Source organism: Globicephala melas, chromosome 2, assembly GCF_963455315.2.
Source record: "Globicephala melas chromosome 2, mGloMel1.2, whole genome shotgun sequence".
In the NCBI taxonomy this organism is placed as follows: domain Eukaryota; kingdom Metazoa; phylum Chordata; class Mammalia; order Artiodactyla; family Delphinidae; genus Globicephala; species Globicephala melas.
Genome location: NC_083315.2, coordinates 89,682,487 through 89,702,471, shown reverse-complemented (window position 1 = coordinate 89,702,471; position 19,985 = coordinate 89,682,487). Strand labels below are relative to the sequence as shown.

The 19,985-nt window shown below is 43.1% G+C and overlaps 1 protein-coding gene and 1 non-coding gene across 10 annotated transcripts in view; both read right to left on the bottom strand.

The window, feature by feature from the left end:
• The window catches only part of SPG11 (SPG11 vesicle trafficking associated, spatacsin), a 95,315-nt gene that overhangs the window by 18,930 nt on the left and 56,400 nt on the right, over positions 1–19,985 (bottom strand). For 6 of the 9 annotated variants that reach the window (XM_060294336.2, XM_060294339.2, XM_060294337.2 and 3 more), the window contains exons 28-39: positions 18,294–18,474; positions 15,909–16,123; positions 14,482–15,235; positions 8,869–9,008; positions 7,916–8,114; positions 7,357–7,494; positions 5,031–5,164; positions 4,145–4,252; positions 2,187–2,355; positions 1,635–1,723; positions 1,330–1,485; positions 462–613 (exon numbers count right to left, since the gene is read on the bottom strand). In XM_060294336.2, the coding sequence (XP_060150319.1) occupies positions 462–613; positions 1,330–1,485; positions 1,635–1,723; positions 2,187–2,355; positions 4,145–4,252; positions 5,031–5,164; positions 7,357–7,494; positions 7,916–8,114; positions 8,869–9,008; positions 14,482–15,235; positions 15,909–16,123; positions 18,294–18,474 (2,435 nt within the window). Of the gene's footprint in view, positions 1–461; positions 614–1,329; positions 1,486–1,634; positions 1,724–2,186; positions 2,356–4,144; positions 4,253–5,030; positions 5,165–7,356; positions 7,495–7,915; positions 8,115–8,868; positions 9,009–14,481; positions 15,236–15,908; positions 16,124–18,293; positions 18,475–19,985 lie in introns of those variants that run through there. The other 3 variants (XM_060294333.2, XM_030842907.2, XR_009563006.1) reach the window with 2 other exon arrangements.
• Positions 3,214–3,321, bottom strand: LOC115845202 (U6 spliceosomal RNA). Its single transcript, XR_004036363.1, has one exon. It is a non-coding gene; the product is annotated as a U6 spliceosomal RNA (small nuclear RNA).

The window sequence follows — 19,985 nt, the reverse complement described above, 5'->3', positions numbered from 1 at the left end:
GAAACAAGAACGTACAGGTTAAGATAACTGCATCTTGAACGAGGGCTATCAGCTCTGATACTTATCCCTGTCTATAGAGGAGAAGGTGTTTGAATCTGAGGAATCATTCATTCAGACTATTAGGGAGTGCTTGATAGACAATGAAATTATTTCATTAAAAATGAGTATCTTAATGCTGGCCTTAATTAGAATAATTTCAATACTCCAAAGGGGACCTCTGATGTTTAGTGTTTTTGGCACCTCAGACAAGCTGAATAGTTCTCCCATTTTAAGTACAGAGCACCATAAGCAAACTATTCTCATTCATCTGTTTGCATGAATTTGTTAAAAGATCGTCTTTCTGGGTATTCTTGACATCTCTTTGCCATCTCAAGCAGAGGGGTAGCCTATCGGCATGTTATACGTAGTCATAAAATTCTTACCCGTGCCTGAGCTGAAAGCAGAGGCATTTTAATACTTACTTTATTGAAATTTCTTCAAATATACTGGATCTTAATAACCTTTGCTGCTTAAATTCTTCCAGGTAATTAAAGTCTCCTTTAAGAATCACTTGTTGGTATAAAATTTCAGCCCAATCAGGAACAAAGTCATAGGCCTCAGCCACAATAGAAGCCTTAAAAGGATGGAGGGGAAGGAGGACACCATTAGAGCCTATTTGATGTAAAACTGAAAGCAAACTGCTCTAGAAAATGACTTCATATTCACCCTATGAGTGTACAGTATTATCATCACCAATAATGTTAGAAGACTCTGTGTATCAGGGTTGGTGAAAAGTTTGCTATTTCCCCTTCCCTGACACCCCAAACACCTTCCTTCAGTGTTTTTAATCTTCCTCAGAGTGGGTTAAAAGAACTGCTGATGAATATTTTTCTCACTAACTCAACTCTCTAAGGAACAGTGAAAGGGCTGATTCCCTGATAACCATCCCTCCTTGTTAAAGGGCTAGAACCAGCCTCTCAGAAGCCCTGACTTTTTATGCTAACCCAAGTGCACTGGTCTGGAAATGCTGGGGCTAAGAGATGCTCACAGGACCACTAGCAGGGATGTTCCCCTGAACCTCAACTATCCTAAGTGCAAAGATGTCTGCCTCTCTGCTGGCTTAATAGCGTGGGGAAAGGAGACAGTATGTCTCACTGTTCTCCAACCTCTGCCCAGACAATATGCTGGTAAGAAATACTACTATGGAAAGGCAGTTGGAGAGCTGGACTGTCCTGGTTCTGTCACTAGCCCTGAGACCTTAGGTAAACCACTCAGCTTCTGGGTCCTATGACAAGGACAGCAGGGGAGAGGATGCTGGCAGCACGGGCTAGGTTTTTCTTCTTTGCTCACCTGGTAGAACCGAGGTAGGGCCATGATACAGTCCATCAGCCTGTGGCGGCCCAGGTTGATGAGCATTGTGTTCTGGCCGGTGTTCAGAAAGTGAATCTGCAGTGTTATCAACTTGGTGAGCCGGTGACAGTGCAGGGCCTGTCGCACGCAGGAGTCCTGAGGGATAAGGGTGGCAGTAGGCACAGATAAAGACTTTGTTGCCGTCATCTCCCCCGTGAACCCTCCAGCAATGGAACAAAATAAAATTATTCCTACTGCAGACACCAAGCCCCAAGTCCAGTCTGGAGTAAGACTCTCATGGTTACCTTGGCATAACTCTCTGCTGCATCCAGCATCAGAGTCAGGGCCTTCAGCAGCAGCTGCTTCAGTTGGTGCCCATCCTTGAGGCTGTCCTCTGTAGGGGAGTAAAGGAAACTTGGGTGTGTCTGACTCCCAAGGCTGGGTACTCTCATCCCACTCAGTAGTAGGGTGGACTATAGAAACAACCCAGCTCATGTTCACAGGGAGGCAGGTATGTCTCACTCAGGTAAAGGCTATTGGGCCAAAAGTACACACACACACTGGAGTAGGATTCACTGCCCCATCTAGTTCAATTTCTCTCTGAAACAGCAAGGCAGGCTTACACGGCATCAACATACATTGGTTCTTGACAGGTGACACCCCTGGATGCACTGGCTACAAGAGGGGTAAAATGCCTTCCAACCCCCCTTCTGTCTCCTTTCTGCCCCCTGGGGCCCCACTAAATAAATGTTAGAAGCTGAGGTGGGTATTAGTCCCATGGACTCTTGCCCTGCTTAGCCCTGAGAACCTTCCCTGGCCAGCAGCACCCTGGAGGTGCTGCTGTGACCTCTGCTCACCCCAGGGCTGAGACTCAATCAATTTCAGTTGGATGCAGGCAGCTGCCTCATGGTTCTCCCCAATCTCCCGGCACATGCTGAAACACAGGGCAATCATGTTGTGCTTCTCACTGTCCCCAGGGCGGCAGCGTTTGATGTAGTCCAGTAGGGCCGTCTTCAGGGTACCACTCTGCCCAGAAAAAAGCAGGGGATACCAAGATCTCAGCCATGTATTGCAAGGTAAGCAGGACTGGCCTAGTCCTTTGATTCTGAAAGTTCCTCAGAAACTCCCAAGGAAAAGGAAAAGATAAGCAAAAATGAATACAAAAGTTTATACTATCCTGAGTATAAGGAAACAGGCACATCTCTGCTGGTGGGAGTGTAAATGGTAAGACCTGTCAGAGGCGAGAAGCCTTAAAAATGTACACACGTGCATTAGTCTAACGATTCCACTTCTAGGACTCTATCCCTAAAGAAGCAGGCAGAGGAAAGTGCTAAGATGGATGTAACAAGGATATTTAATAGCAAACAATTAGAAATATTCCAGATGTCCAGAATAAGATCTAAGAGAACACCATGTAGCCATTAAAACCGATGTTGACTTGAAAATTATTCATGCTTATTACTAACTGAGAAAAGCAGGCTATTTCCTATCTGCACAGCATGACAGAAGTTTGATAAAAATATGTGAACATGTATGTATATGTTTGTGAGTATATGTGCAAAGAAAGGGCCTATACCAAATTGTTAGCAGTGGCTGTCTGCAGACAGTAGCTAGACACACAGGGCTTTTTTTCGTGTTCTGTTTTCCAGGTGGCTTTTTTTTAAAAAATATGGAACGCGGGCTTCCCTGGTGGCGCAGTGGTTGAGAGTCAGCCTGCCGATGCAGGGGACACGGGTTCGTGCCCCAGTCTGGGAAGATCCCACATGCCGCGGAGGGGCTGGGCCCGTGAGCCATGGCTACTGAGCCTGCGCGTCCGGAGCCTGTGCTCCGCAACGGGAGAGGCCACAACAGCGAGAGGCCCGTGTACTGCAAAAAAAAAAAAAAAAAAATATGGAACGCTTCACGAATTTGCGTGTCATCCTTGCACAGGGGCCATGCTAGTTTTCTTTGTATCGTTGCAATTTTTAGTATATGTGCTGCCGAAGTGAGCACCCGTTAAGCGTCTTAACGTTGAATATTCATTACTTTTGTAATCAGAAACAAAGTTATTAAAAGAATATTTAAATGCAGGAAGAAAAATGCCTCAAAAACAGCTTTTAAAATCCTGAAGGTGTCCCTATGTCCAGGACTTGCTCCTTTCCTGAAACTAGCCCAGCATTGAGGAGAGTTTTTCTGTTTTGTCTCTTAATCCTGCTTGGCTGGGCTCAAGTTCCCAGATGTCAAAAGTGCACCTGGGTTTTTATTTATTTATTTGTTTATTGGCCTTGCCACGCAGCATGTGGGATCTTAATCTTAGTTCCCCGAAGCGCAGAGTCTTAACCACTGGACCGCCAGGGAAGTCCCATAGGTTTTTAAATCTTTAGAGGTGAAATGGGTGAAAACAATGAATCAGTCAATGAATAACTTGAAAACAGAGGCTCTGTGCGTGCGTGCCTGGTGTCACATAGTATGCTGAGGACAGACAAGCGCCCGGAGACCAAAGGCCTGGCAAGTCAGGCTTTTGCTTCCCAGCCTCCTTCCTGGTCATCATCATAAATAGCTCCACAGCTTTCTAGACCCAGACCTTGGCATTCACTTCTGAATAGCTCTCGACAACACACTTTTTCATGGTCCCCTGAAAACTCTCCACTCTAAACTGGTCTGAGCTCTGTAACCTTAAGCTACTGGTTACAGTATATGTCTTAGGGAGGCCCTTAATTCCCTCCCTCTATATCCCGGGAGTCCATCCTGATTGGAATTAATCCTGAGAAAACCTGAGACTCCCAAGTGTCAGCAGTACATGTCATACTGCAGCTCAAAAATATGGTACACCTACCGGGTCCAATTTCTTCCTCATCAGCACTTCAAAGTAGTGTTTTTTATGCAGCAAATCAAATATGTATGTCATCTCATTGTACCTTCCAATGCCAGTGAGGAGACGCACCTACAAAGGGAGAGGGAAGCTTGCATCAGCATTGCTTGGAGTTCTCTGAGCCAGACCACTACCCCAACAGTTTGGTTGCTTTCAAATACCGACCTCTGGCAGGAAGAAGGGTTAGTGGCCAGGCTGCCATACTTAACTCCTTTCCTCCTTGCCTGTCTCCCCTCCTTCCCATCCCATGTACCCAACAGGGGCCTTCTCTGGAGGATTCAGAAATGCTAGTCATTGGGAAACCACTGGCTGGCCGTCCCCTCCTCTGTTGTCTCTAAACGTGACTATCAAGTGCCGAAGTGCCACCCTCCTGGGCAGGCACTCTTCCTCTTCCCACCACTCCTCATTACAGCACCCAATGGCTTGCTCACACACTTGGGTCAGTTTCAAGCCTAGAGGATTTGGGGGGAGGTACAGGAAGCTTGAGTTGTCAGCTCATTGCAATTTTCAATTCAGATATAAGAGGCAGGTCTGAACTTTGTTTTGTGGGGGAAATAACTGCCGTCTTAGCCCTCTAGAAAAGCGAACTGCTTGGTAAGGGGGTATGACAGTCCTGGAGCATGGCAGGGATCCTCTTTGATTTCTGTTCCTTTGGAGCAATCTCTGATTTGGACAGAAATCATAACCTGGAGCAGAGGGTTGAACTGCCCAGCCAGCTACCAAGTAGGTAGTGGTATCCAGATAGGTAAATTCCCTAAGACCACATCAGCTCTGAGCTGATAGTCTCCAGCCTATCTGTTCTATCAAAGGTTTCCTCAGGATGGAGGGTGAAGGTGAGGGGGTGACTTACCACCAGTCCGTACTCCTCATTGGGGGCCAAGTGGTTGTCTGTGAGCAGCCGGGCGGCCTGCAGGACTCGGATGATGCCCTCCATGTGGCATGTCAGTGTGAAGCAGTGATGAGCCAGGATCAGCAGCTCTGTGGCTGGGTGGGTTGGGCACTGGTAAGACAGGACTTTCAACCCTGGCTAACCCCTGTCTAGCTCTGTACCTGGCAGGAGGGTCAAGGGGCCTGGTACAGCTGGGCCTGTCTGGAGAAGGCTCTCTCACCAGTCCTCTGCGATCCCTGACCTCACCAGTTCTAGCTCTGGGACGGCCCCCTGATGAAGTCAGTTCTCTCAGTGACAGCACAGGGATTAACTCTCTCCTCAGACAGTCTGCATATAGTGACAGCATTTCCCAAAGGCTCAAAAAATGAGAACAAAGAACGCTAGCTTTCTAAAGATGGAGAAACTTTCTGCAGACAAACTGATGGAGTACCTGCCAATACAAGTCCGAGGGCATTCTCTGTAGCTGAGTGGAGAGTCTTAGGGCCTAATCAAGTGCTATTTGATGCTCTGCGCTTCTACAGGCTTTCTAGATTGAGATGTGACGCACACAAATTTAAAACTACTATACACAATCACTATGAGCACAATTAAAAGGCAAACTGGAAAAAATATTTGCAATGCTGGAAGACAGAAGAGGGGTTCTCAGCCTTAATATATGCTGTGCCCTCTGGGCCTTTGCACCTGTGGGGCCCTCCCCAAACCTACTGGCTACTAATGCTTCTGGTCTTGGTTTGCACATTTCCTCCCAAAACCTTTGGGAGGAAAAAAAGGAAAGGAAAAAAAGGAAAGGAAAAAAAACCTTTGGCCCCATCAGTATGCTTACTGTGAATGACACCCCTAGTCTGTGAGCTCCAGGACTGCTGCTTAACTTGTTCACCATACCCCTGTTTTTAGAGTGCCTGGCGCACAGTCAGTACTCAGTAGATGTTGCTGAACTGGACTGAGAAGAGATACAGAAGGCTATTTTATTTATTTATGTTTTGGCCGTGCTGCACGGCTTGTGGGATCTTAGTTCCCTGACCAGGGATCGAACCCAGGCACACAGCAGTGAAATTGCCGAGTCCTAACCACTGGACCGCCAGGGAATTCCCAAAAGGCTGTTTTAAAAATAAACCTATTCAGGGCTTCCCTGGTGGCGCAGTGGTTGAGAGTCCGCCTGCTGATGCAGAGGACACGGGTTCGTGCCCCGGTCTGGGAAGATCCCACATGCCGCGGAGCGGCTGGGCCCGTGAGCCATGGCCGCTGAGCCTGTGCATCCGAAGCCTGTGCTCCGCAAAGGGAGAGGCCAGAGCAGTGAGAGGCCCGTGTACCACACAAAAAAAAATAAAATAAAATAAACGTATTCAACCTCTTAAAATCTCACGTGTTCACAAAACATCAGTAAAATGCCTTTTACGCGTCAGTCAAATTTGCAGAGTATAATGGGCTCCAGGAAATGATACTTTCACACACTGCTTAAGAGGGAATGAAAGTGAATTTTTTTTCCTGAAGTAAATTTGGTAATATATATATAAAGCCTTAAAAATGAGCATACTCCTGAATCAGGAATTTGTCTTAGGGAAATAACCATGGATGTGCACACAGATTTGCCTATAAGCATGTCTATCACAGTGTTTAAAACAGCAGAAAATTGGAAGCAATCTATAGGTCCTACAATAGGGTATATACATTTTTTAATTACATATAAGAGAAATAATATGTAACGACTAAAAATTATAAAAAATTATATAGAATAGTGTCATGGAAAGATATTAATGACAGCATATTGGTAATTATAAACAGTATACACAGTATAATGCTATTTTTGAAAAATAAAAACCTATGGACTTGCATAGAAAAAGATGAGAGGGACACATGCTACTGAATGCATACAACACTGAAGAGCGAGCAGGCTTTGAAATCACACAGACGGTTCATATGCCAGCTCTGCTGCTTAATAGTTATAAATTAATCAACTTTTCTAAAGCTTCAGTTTCCTTCTAAAATGGGGACAATAATAGCCATTTTTCAGGGTAATGTAAGAAGAAAATAAGCTAAATATGCCAAATGTTAAAAGGTTACCTTTTTGTGTGATGTTAAATTTGGGGCTGCTTTGCCATATATATTTTCTAACTTTTCTTCAATGAATTTATGGCTTTCTACTAAGAACTTACAAACAATCCTGGAGGAGTAGGGATCCAGAGAAGGAACAAGGATCCAAACTGAGTTTTGAAAAGACTTAACCTCAGAAGACTTCTTAGAGACCTGCTTGGGCCCAAAACATGTAAGAAAGTGGCCAAGAACTTACTGCAAGACAAGTCCCCATGGGGAACGGAGGAAATCTTATCCAACAACTTCATGCCTACCAAGGTGCGGTCTTGACACAGAGCAGTCAGCTGAAGAAACGTCTGGCTTTCCTCTGTTGGGGTGAACGTCTGCTTATGTCCTATACAGAAAGATGTGGAGAAAGGTGCTAGTTTTACCTTGAGAGAGATGAAAGGAAGACAAGAGCCCCAGAGCAGGAGGCCCACTCTGCCCAGGCCTGGGCACCAGGAGGTAATAGTGAAGGCGCTCCCGGGCAGCTCTCCTCTTGCTGGGGTCAAATATCTCAGGTGAGATGCCATCTTACAGGACAGCAGGAGCTCATTAGCTCAGAGAAAGGCACAGTTACTCTAAATATAATCATAAAACAATAAACAAAAAGCAATAATAACAAAATAAATGCAATGTGTTCTCCTCTTACAAGTGCAACCTGGCAACTTGAAAGGACAGCATACAAGATATATATGAGCATAACATCAAATCCTTAATGCTGGGAACTTGAGAATGTGATCTGAAAGGCTGGGGAGGCCTGAAAGGTAGGGCACCTGTTCCCTCTGATGGGGTCAGCAGCTCCCGGGTCACCTCTTCAGCCACAAGTTCAGCCACTGTGTCTGGCTCGAGGCCCTGGGTGCTGATGAAGGCTTGAGCTCGCTTGCATCGGTCAGGCTGCTGAGAGGCCAAGATTACCCGGAGAATGGCCTCACCATCCTGGGCAGCGACATCTGTGTAGGAACAGCCCAACTCCTGAGAGGAAGGCAGAGCCAATCCCAGCCATCGTTAGGAACCAGGAGAAAGCCAGCAGAAGACAGCCTTCCCTGAAATCTGATGTGGACAGACGCCATGGTTTTCTGAGCTTAAAGATCCCTCATCCTGAGCAGAAACCTTAGAAGAAGCAAACACTGTTTTCTAGCCCTTTCTAAATTGCTTTGCCAATGAGGTGAATCCAAGCAAGAGAAAGGCTTGTCTTCAGAAAACATCAGGTGACTGATCTCTCACTGAACACTGAGCTTTTCAAATGTTATGAAACCTAAGGAAGTTGAATAAAAGGCAGAGCCCCTTCTTTATTGTTCCCGTGGCAGCAAGGAAACCCTCAATTTCCAAAGAAGTCTCTGAGCCTTGTTGTCCAAGGAAGGGCTTTTAGTGCTCGGCTTGCTTTCTCTCGTGCTCTTCCACTGCACTTAGAATCTACTCTTTTTCTCCCTCAATCAGCACAAAGCCAGAACAATTCCTGGCTGCTCTGTTTCCTGTTTTACAGTCATTACATTCCATTTAATTTTATTTTAAAACTTATTTTGGGCTCTTTCCCATATGGAAAGCTCACCACTATTCCCCAGGGATGGATTTATAAGGGCCAACATCCTGACAAGAGCTCTACTCCCAGGTCATGATTATAATCTGAAGGGCTGACCGAGGGCAATGTCCAAAATCCACCTTCACCTTCTCCCTTCCCTCCCTCTCAGAGGGAGCTCCTGTGGAGACCCAGCCCTTTGGCACGTACCTTGGCAAGTGCATAGAGACAGAGGACCTGCCGGCAATAATTCTTCCCATGGAGGCATTTGCTTGTCAGAGTTTCCAGAGTAGTCACCACTTCATCACTGGGGGGCAGTATCACAAATGACTGACTGTCCAAACTTGAAGCTGGAAGCAAATACAGGTCTGAGGGGGGCTTTAAGGGGCTTTTAAGGTCTCTCCTCAGCCCCCTATGACTCTACCTCTCTGCTCACAGCTTCCTTCACTGCACCCTGTTGACTCCCCCTGGGTCTGGGACCACTTCTAACAGGGCTCACACCCCACTTAAACTTCTTTCATTGCCGCCTTCTAGGAAATCCCCAGCCCAGGATACTTCAAAGACTCAAAGCCACCTAATGAACACTCTAGAGATCATCACCAAAGATGCCTGCCAGACTGTCCTCCACATACACTGCCTCCCAATTTCCCCTTATGTCAAATAATCACCAGGTCTACCTGACTGTATCTCCAAAACATCTCTCCAGTCACCACCTTAGTTCCAGCCTTTATCACCCTGCATCTAAGAGGTGTTACTGTCTCCTGCCGTCAGCCTCCCTTCTTCCCCAACTCCATCTTCCACACACTCAGCATTCTTCACATTCTAAAATGCAAATCACAAAAATCAAGGATCATCTGACAGATACCTTAAAGGCACAGTAAAATTAGAATCCATTCCTGCTTTTTTAAAAAAAGCTCTTAGCCTAAAATAAAACTTTCTTAATTTGAGAAAGGGTTTCCGTTAGTGGAAAAAAGTAGAAAAGAATATTTATATAACACTGTTTCTAATAGCAAAAACAAAATTGAAAAATTTTAAATGTGTATCAGTAAATCATTGTTAAAAAAATCATAGTACATGACCTGGGAAGGAAATCCAAAAAAGAGGGGATATATGTATACATATAGTCTATACTGTACAGAAAAGTGAATCAGCTAACACAATATTGTAAAGCAACCATACTCCAATTTAAAAAAATCATAGTACATTCATATAGTAGAATACCCTGCAGTTATTAAAAGAATGAGGTCAATCTATCTGTACTGACAGGGAAAAATGTTGCAGAACAATATAACTGTATTTTTGTAGAAAATAAATGTGTGTGTGTGTGCACACACGCACACACACGCACACATGTGCGAGCCCACATGTAGAAAATAATGTACGCTAAACAAGTAAAAGATGTTATTCTGGGGAATTTGGTGGGCGTGGTATTGAACGGATAAATAACTTTCACTTTTTACTTTATGCACTTCTGTATTGTGTGATTTATTATATTAAGCATGTAATACTTTTGCTTTTAAGATATTACTCTTTTAAAAATATGCTTTAAACACAAAACTATAAAAAGCAACTCAGACCATGTTATTCCCCTGCTTAAAATCCTTCATTAGAGTTTTCAGTTCTAGGTCTCTCCCACTGACCTCAATATAAAACCTGGACACAGTGCATGCAGTGCTATATGAGGACTCTGAAGAGCAAATAGTAGCAGATGGATCGAAGATAACCTGCATCACCATTTTCTCCCCTCTAGGAATCTCCAGATTGAATGCAATGCTGCCCGAAACCCAGAACCAAGCACTACAGCTCACAAAGAGAGTGGGCTCCAGGAGACGTCCTCCAGAACAGGCTCAAGAGCAGAAAGGGAACTCCCACAGCCCATTCTCTCTGGTCCTAGCTCCTAAGCAACCACTCAGCTGTGGTGGGAGGGGCTGCAGCAGCAGTTGGCAAGAGCCAAAACTCAGAGAGGGACCTTCTTTTCCAATCAGAGGTGCTCTGGTCCTAAGGGGGCAGAGTGAATCCCTGTTCCTTTTTGTATTATCCTCCTGTCAGCTGGCCCTAGATGCGGGCAGTCAGGAAAGTACATGACAGGATGGGGTAACTAAACCTCCAGCTTTGGCCAGAAGACTGAAAAGGAAAGCCTTGGGCAACCAGAAAGTACTTGGAAGAGAGATTCAGGAAAGCAACACAATCAAGTTGTTTATAAACATTAGGGCTCATTCCTAGGCTTTGTATGTATGGATCTGATCCCGACCAACATATCAAAGACTTTGAGAACTAAGTCAACAGACAGACCACTACGCAGGTTGCAGACTGACCACAGGATGGCACATACAGGATGGATCTGAACAGCACCACAAAGAATTTGAAAACTGAACTGATGTTACAACCACAGCCCACAGAAAGTACATTGGAACGTGTAGTCTGAACATAACCAGGTCAATTGCCTGCTAAAAACATATCAACATTCTTCATAGGATTTAAACAAGATGCAGCATCCCATAACACACTATTCGAAATGTCCAAGATACAACATGAAGTTATTCAGCATGCAAAAATACAAGAAGATCTCAACTCATATAAGACAAAGAAAAGACAAACGATGAAACCCAGCACTAAAATGACATAAATATTGATTATCTGAAAAAGACTTTAAAGCAGCTATTACAAATGTTCCAACAAGCAACTATGAACGCTCTTAAAATAAACAGAAAAACAAAGTCTTAGCAAAGAAATAAATGGTATAAAGAAGAATAAAATGGAAGTTGTAGAACTGAAATTTTAAAATCACAGAAATTAAAAAAAAATCTTAATAGCAGAATGGAAGTGCCAGAGGAAAGAGTCAGTGAAACTGAAGATAGAAAAATAGAAATTATCCGATCTGAACAAAGCTTCAGGGACTTGTGAAACAATAACTTTTGTTTTTGTTTCATTGGAGTCATTGGAGTCCCATAAGGAGAGGAGTAAGAGTATGGTGCTGGAAAAATATTTGAAAAAAATGATGTCTGAAAACTACCTAAACTTGATAAAGCTACATATTTAAGAAACTCAGTGAACCCCAAATAGCATAAGCCCCCCAAAATACATGTCCAGTCATGCTATAACCAAACTGCTGAAGACAAAAGACAGGAAAAAAATCTTGAAAGCAACAAGAGAAAAATGCATTATCTACAGGGGAACAGTGATTCGAATGACTGCAGGTTATTCATCAAATACCACAGAAGTCGAAAGGAAGTGGCAGAACGTTTTTTTTGTTTGTTTTTTTGGCGGTAGGCGGGCCTCTCACTGTTGTGGCCTCTCCCGCTGCGAAGCACAGGCTCCGGACGTGCAGGCCCAGAAGCCATGGCTCACGGGCCCAGCCACTCCGCGGCATGTGGGATCTTCCCGGACCGGGGCACGATCCCGTGTCCCCTGCATTGGCAGGCGGACTCTCAACCACTGCGCCACTAGGGAAGCCCGGCAGAACATTTTTAAGTGTGGAAAGAAAATAATAAATGTTCTATATCCAGCAAAAATCATCCTTCAGGAATGAAGGTGCAATAGAGACATTCTCAGATGAAGTAAAACTAAGAGAATCTGTTTCCAGCAGACAACTCTGAAAGAATTACTAAAGGAAGTCCTTCACACAGAAGGAAAAAGGAAATAGAAGGAAACTTGGAACATCAGGAATGAAGGAAGAGCAACAAAAATTGTAAATATCTGAGTAAATATAATAAACTACTCTCCTCTTGAGTTTGTTAAAATATATTTTTCGGTTGAAAACAAAAAATCTAGCATTGTTTGATGAGATTTTCAGTGTATGTAGGTGTAATATAATAAGGCAACTAACACATAAAGGGAGAGAAGTAAAGTAACCTACATGATGGTAAGGTTTCTACCCTTAAAATATAATTTTAAGTAGACTGTGAAAAGTTACAAATGTATAATGTAACCCATAAAGCAACCAATTAAAAAAGCGATGCAAAGCTATACAGTCAAAATCACAAATTAAAATGGATGACTAAAAAATGTGCAAATAACCCAAAGGTAAGAAAAGGTTTCCTCAAAAACCACAAACTACCAAAACTCACCTGAGATGAAAAAGATAACCTGATTAGTCATATAACTATGAAATAAATTTGTAGTTAAAAATCTTCCAGGGCTTCCCTGGTGACGCAGTGGTTAAGAATCCGCCTGCCAATGCAGGGGACATGGATTCAAGCCCTGGTCTGGGAAGATCCCACATGCCGCGGAGCAACTAAGCCGGTGTGCCACAACTACTGAGCCTGCGCTCTAGAGCCCGCATGCCACAACTACTGAAGCCTGTGAGCCCAGAGCCTGTGCTCTGTAACAAGAGAAGCCACCACAATGAGAAGCCTGCACATGCAATGAAGAGTAGATCCCATTCACCCCAACTAGAGAAAGCCCGCGTGCAGCAACGAAGACCCAACACAGCCAAAAGTAAATAAATAAAAATTAAAAAAAAATCTTCCAAAACAAAAATCTCCAGGTTTAGATGGTTTTACTGGTAAATTCTACTGAACATTTAAAGAAGAAATAACACCAATTCCATGTAATGTTTTCCAGAAACGCATTAAACTAGCATTACCCTGATGCAAAAACCAAAGATGGTATTAAAAAAAAAAGTACAGATCAGTATTCTTCATAAACATAAATGTAAGAATTCTCAACAAAATAGCAAGTTGATTCCAGTAATATATCAAAAAGAATAATGCACCATAACCAAGTGAGGTTTTTCCTGGGAATACAAAAAAGCTGGTTCAATATTTTAAAAGATCAATTAATGTAATCTACTGTATTACTAGTCTAAACAAGAAAAAAAAACCAAACACGATCATATCAATGGATGCAGAAAAAATTCAACATTGATCCATGATAAAAACTCTCAGCAAATAGGGAACTTCCCTAACATGACAAAGGGTGTCTTCAAAAAACCTACAGCTAATATCACACTTAATGATGAAAGACTGAATGCTTCCTCCCTAAGGTCAGTAACAAGGCAAGGATGTCCACTCTCACCACCCCTATCCAACATCATGCCGGGAGTCCTTGCTAGAGCAGTAAAGCAAGAAAAATAAATAAGGCAAATAGATTGGAAAGGAGGAAAAAGAACTGCCTCTATTCACAGATATGATTATCTCCATAGAAAATCCCAAGGAATCTATAAGAAAACTCCTAGGATAAGTGAGTTTAGCAAGATCACAGGATTAAAGGTTAACATAAAAAATCAATTATATTTCTATATGTGATCATGTACAATTGGAAACATGATTATTTACATAGGATAAATTTCAGTGAACTAGCCACAAGTCAGACAGATTCCCTCTAACTTTGCTACTTAGCTAGTTAAAAGACCTAGGTGGGACTTCCCTGGTGGTCCAGTGGCTATGACTCTGCACTCCCAATGCAGAGGGCCCAGGTTCGATCCCTTGTCAGGGAACTAGATCCCACATGCTGCAACTAAGAGTTCGTATGCCACAACTAACGATTCTGCATGCCACATCTAAAGGATCCCGCATACTGCAACTAAAGATCCCACATGCCACAATTAAAGATCTCGCATGCTGCAACGAAGATCCTGCGTGCCACAACTAAGACCAATGCAGCCAAATAAATAAATAAGTAAATAGATAAATAAGTGTGATAAACTGGAGCTCTAGGTTAAAAAAAAAAGACATAGGTGTTCCTACTTCATTGACTACTTAACTAGTTTATGAATTACCCTTAACTTAGTGTAACTGGTGTGCCAAGAGGGACCCTTTCTTCCTGGAGAGAATGCCAACAGCACCTCACAGGACTCAGGGCAGTTTGATCTCCTTCACTTACTGCTTTGGACTTTCCTTAGAGGAACGCCAGGTTCTTCTTCTTCCTCAAACAGCTCAGGACTTTGTAAGAGAGCATGGATGTCCGGGTGCAGGTCATCCACACTAGCTTCCCCTGAAGCTAGTGCTCTGCAGTGCAACACCAAGGCAACATCTTGGTTATAGAAATGAAAATATCGGCACACTCTACTTGCTTCATGCACACAGCCATCATCCAATAGGCGCCCGATCAAAAAGTTTAGGGACTCCTGCTCCTTCCAGTTCAGTTTGTTCTCACAAGTGTCTTTGGATGGAAGGCCATTCAATTCTAAGTATTTTGATGTGTTCAGAGCAGCCAACTTAGAGAATGAAAACTCACTGGCTAAGCTTTCAAAGGAAAGTTCACCACTAGTTGAAATCTGTTGAGAACATCCGGGGGCTATTTCCTCCTGGCTTCCCCTGAGGGTGTGCTGGGTGATGCGGCAGAGCCAGATCTGCTTCTCTAGCTCCTCCAGCTCCTCCAAAGGCACCAGGTCCTCCTGGGCAAGCCAGTGTCCTGCCAGAGTGAGGAGCAGATGGCGCTCCTCAGTGCTGCTTGGTCCCTCCTCAGCTGGGCACTCACATGCCGTAAGAGCCTGGGCTGAGAAAAAGGAAGAAGCTGCTTTGCTTGAAATGGAATTTTTCTTAAAATTCTCATGACATTTTTTCCAGAAGTCAATTCTTGCTTGTTTCAGGGACCACTGGTCAATGTGTTTTAAGGTCTGCATTTCCTGTGTTATCTGTGAAATTGAACACAGCAATTTTTAGCCTTTCCTGGATAAAGAAATATAAATGCTAATGCTCCCTCGGTATACCATACTTGTTAAAACCCAAATCAAGTTAGAGAACATGGGACTTGGCTACAGATGATCCTGGATATTTTATCTGGAAAGTTAAGGTATGAAAAACAAATCTAAATTTATCTAATTGAATGAGGTTCAAGAGGAAGCCACCTTATATTTAATTCTATTCAAAGTAAAATAGTTCTAGCATGTCCTGTAAGCTAACCTTATATTAAAGCAAACACTCCTCAAAAATGGGCATTCTAGGCTCATCCATTTCTGAAAGTAATGTCTGTGTCAAAAGTGAAAAAGTAGGGCTTCCCTGGTGGCGCAGTGGTTGAGAGTCCGCCTGCCGATGCAGGGGACATGGGTTCGTGCCCCGGTCCGGGAAGATCCCACATGCCACGGAGCGGCTGGGCCCGTGAGCCATGGCCGCTGAGCCTGCGCGTCCGGAGCCTGTGCTCCGCAACGGGAGAGGCCACGGCAGTGAGAGGCCCGCGTACCACAAAAAAAAAAAAAAAAAAAAAAGTGAAAAGTATCATCACTGGTAAATCACATACATCATTTAGTTCTCTGTTTAATGCTGGTTCACAAAGCTAAGATTTTAAATAACTTAAAAGACTAATCATACCTCTTCAATAATCAAGTTGTCCACAGGTAGCTCAGCTAGTTCTGCTACCCTTCTGGCCAAAGCAAAGTATCCATCTGTCTCCAGTTTTTCTAAAATTGATCTACATTCATGCTGAAAATTCTCAAGGCTGTAGCTGGTAATAATTACACGATTAATGGCTATGGATGTATCCTTCAAAATTTGGCTAAGGACACACAGCTTCTTCACATCTGGACCTGTGCCAAAGAGAAGCAGATATAAGCATTTAATCAGTAAAATACTGCTATGGCATTTCAAGAGTAACTAAATATGAGGGGAGAATATTTATATTTAACATAATAATGTAGTTAAAGGGAAAATAAAAACCTATTTTTCTACTCTGGTTGGCTGACAGAGGAAGCCAAAGGCAGCTCCTATATAGTAAGAACTATTAAGATTAGCACATGGACTCCATCTATCAATCTGGCTTTATATACCAGGCAGAAGTTGGTGGCCTGCTATGTAGTAGCGACTCAGTTAACCTTGGGAAGATTTGGCCATTCATTCAGGTTAGTTCCATCTTTTTCCAGATTTTCCTCCTACCTTGAACAAATTTGTTTTTATAATTGTTCACTCATTCATTCACTGCAGGCAGCATGTGGATCAAGACACAGAACTTCTAGGACAGCTGAAACTGCAGGTGGTCAACAGCCAAAGCTCTCCTGTGGTACACTGTCTTCAGAATGGAGCACCACCTGCTCCTCCAGATATCTATCTAACTTAACCCAGGGAGACCCAGCTAAGCACTTCCTGATGTCCCCAGGAAAGTCTCTTTTAAAAAAAGAGAGACTCTTTTTTTAATCAAAGTATAATATAAGTGACTTACAATATTATATCAGTTTCAGGTGTACAGCATAGTGATTTGATATTTTTGAACATTACAAAATGATCACCATGATACATCTAGTTACTGTCATCATACAAAGTTATTACAATTTTATTGACTATATTCCCTATGCTGTACATTACATCCTTGTGACTTACTTATTTCATAACTGGGAGTTTGTACCTCTCAATCCCCTTCACTTATTTTGCCCATCCCCTCACCCTCCTCCTCTCTGGCAACCACCAGTTTGTTCCTGGTATCTATGAGTTTGTTTCTGTTTGTTCATTCGCTCTTTAGATTATACATATAAGTGAAATCAAACAAATTCTTACCCTTAGTAACATTAGGAATTCTCTGCCAATAATTTATGTGGCTGGGTTTGCTCCCACTCCCAAATATAGTATGCATAGAGCCTACGTGTGCCCTACCATGAAGGAGGGGCATGAAAAACATTCTATAGGAGCCTGCTCCCAATGCCACCTGCTGAGCTGTGGTCTGATTTAGGTAGTTCCAGGGACAGTGAGACACCTTGCACAATAACCACCAGTACGAGCATGCTGGGTTTCTTTGCAGGTATAATATAAAACATAAGTCTTTTAAAAAACCTTTCTTTTCTCTAAGCACATACATGATATACAAATATTCTATAAAAACAGAAATAATTTAATTACGTGAATAAAAGCATTATAGTAATGGTTAACAATGTAGACAATCCTTGTAATTTTTTAAGGATAGGGTTAACTCTGGCAAGAAAACAGAAAATTTATTTCTTAATTAAAGTTACTAAAGAGCAATGAAAGTATCTTATATTAAAAGGACCTACTGTTTGGCCTATGTAGTAACTGACAGTAGCTTATATACACTGCATTTTGGAAACACCCCCCTTCCCTTCTAGTCATCAGCCCCACAGCCCACAACACGGGCATGAAGCCCAGGCATTCTGCGCCTGTTCTGTGCAAATGTGAGCTTTCCAGTTGAACATCTGTGAGTTTAAATGTGATAAAATAACCCTGGTAGTGAAAAATACCAGAATCCAGCGTAAAAGAACAACATTATCACTCAACAAAAACTTGAAATCATCAAACAAGTAGAAAAGAGGGTAAGGCAATATTGGTTTCATTCAATCAGCAACAAGCTTAGAGACTGCCAATGTCTGGAGGAATCTGCAAAAAAATCGACACAATTTGTCTCTTAAAACCTTCAAAATGAATTAGGCATTCCTGAAACAAGTCTGTGACCTTGAGCAACGATGACATGTTAAGGTTACTTGTCAAAGAAAACAATAATAGTGACAGGGTATTATAGAGGTTAGCCAGGGGAAATTTGGCTATTTGCTTAGAATTAGTAGATAGTTGTATTACTTGTTTTATATCCTGTTGTGCTGTTTTAAATGCTTTAACCATGACTGAAGTTTCCTGTAACCTCTTCTTCACACCCCGTTCTGGACTGTAATGTCTTATATCTTATGCATTTTAATTTCCTGAATGCCCTTCTAAAATATTTTCAGGATTAAGTAAGCTAACGTCCTAACAGCAACTTACCTGTAAGTATTGTCTTACCATCAGAGAAGAGATGCTCTCTTCCAACAAACAGCTGTAAAAGCTTCCCCAGCTCATACTGGGTCCTACACTGCTGCAGCATAAGCTTCAAAAGAAAATACACATGCTCCTTCAGCCATGGGGCAGGAATGATAGCTTGGACCCTTGTGGCAGCCGTTTCAAGCTATGAAAAAAAAGGGTCAGGAAAGTGGTTTCTCAGGAACAGCAAATCAAAACCTCTGAACTTGGGAATGTCTAAGAAAGCCAAGGTACCATCAAAGGCATCTCCTATCACAAAGGAGGATGCTTATTCAGGTCCTTTTCAAACAGCAGTAATTTGGATTGCAGCTCAGAGGAGTAGCAAAAATAAGCCCTCTCTGGCAGCTTTGTAGTTTTTCTCTTTGTGGGAAATCCTGTTGTAGAGAGCTGTGTGTGTGAAAGTCAAAAATGGGAAAGAGACCTAAAGACTGAATGGAGTGAAGCAATGCAAATACTGCCAAGTTAGTGACTGCCAAAGTAACAGTCCTGTGAGTGGCTGTGAAATTAACCAGACATGTTTCACTTAGCAGCTTCTTTAGAGAGGGGTCTAGTCCCGCCCTGAGTCCAGAAGATTTGAAATTCACATATGAAGACCTCTTAAAAAGACTTGCTTGGGCTTCCCTGGCGGCACAGTGGTTGAGAGTCCGCCTGCCAATGCAGGGGACACGGGTTCGTGCCCCGGTCCAGGAAGATCCCACATGCTGTAGAGCGGCTGGGCCCATGAACCATGGCCGCTGAGCCTGCGCATCCGGAGCCTGTGCTCCGCAACGGGAGAGGCCACAGCAGTGAGAGGCCCGCATAATGCAAAAAAACAAAAAAAACAAAAAGACTTGCTTAACATTGCTGAGCTGGTTCTATTAGTTTGCTTGTAGTTTATACTATCATTAGAGAAGGATCTCAATTAGTAAGCCTGAACTTTTGTCATTTCAATCAAATGCTAAAAATATTAATAGGAAGATGACCCCAAGAAGCAGCCATATTAAGCTTGAATCAGAGCATTAGTTCTTTTTTAAAAAAAATTACTTAATTAATTTATTTTTGGCTGCTTTGAGTCTTCGTTGCTACATGCAGGCTTTCTCTAGTTGCGGCGAGCGGGGGCTACTCTTCATTGTGGTGCACGAGCTTCTCATTGTGGTGGCTTCTCTTATTGTGGAGCACGGGCTCTAGAGTGCAAGCTCAGTAGTTGTGGCGCACGGCATGTGGGATCTTCCTGGACCAGGGCTCGAACCCGGTCCCCTGCATTGGCAGGTGGATTCCTAACCACTGTGCCACCAGGGAAGCCCTCAGAGCATTAGTTCTTAGTCTTTATTTACTTGTTTCCCTACCTCTATTGCTCTAAGAAGAGGGTCTATGTCAGACAGACGATGGAACTGGTTAAAGTAAAAAATATATGGAAGTAAAGAGCTCAGGTAACAATGGAGCAGCTGCACTGCCCCTTGGTTGGGGACTGCAGCAGGGGCAGACAAGCAAGAATAAGAAGAGACCTGGAAGGACCTAAATGTAAAATGCAAAACTATAAAACTCCTAGGAGATAACATGGGAGGAAACTTAGGTGACCTTGGGTATGGTGATGCCTTTTTTAGATAAAATACCAAAGGAAGAATTCATGAAGGAAATAACTGATAAGCTGGACTTCATTAAAAATAAAAACTGCCC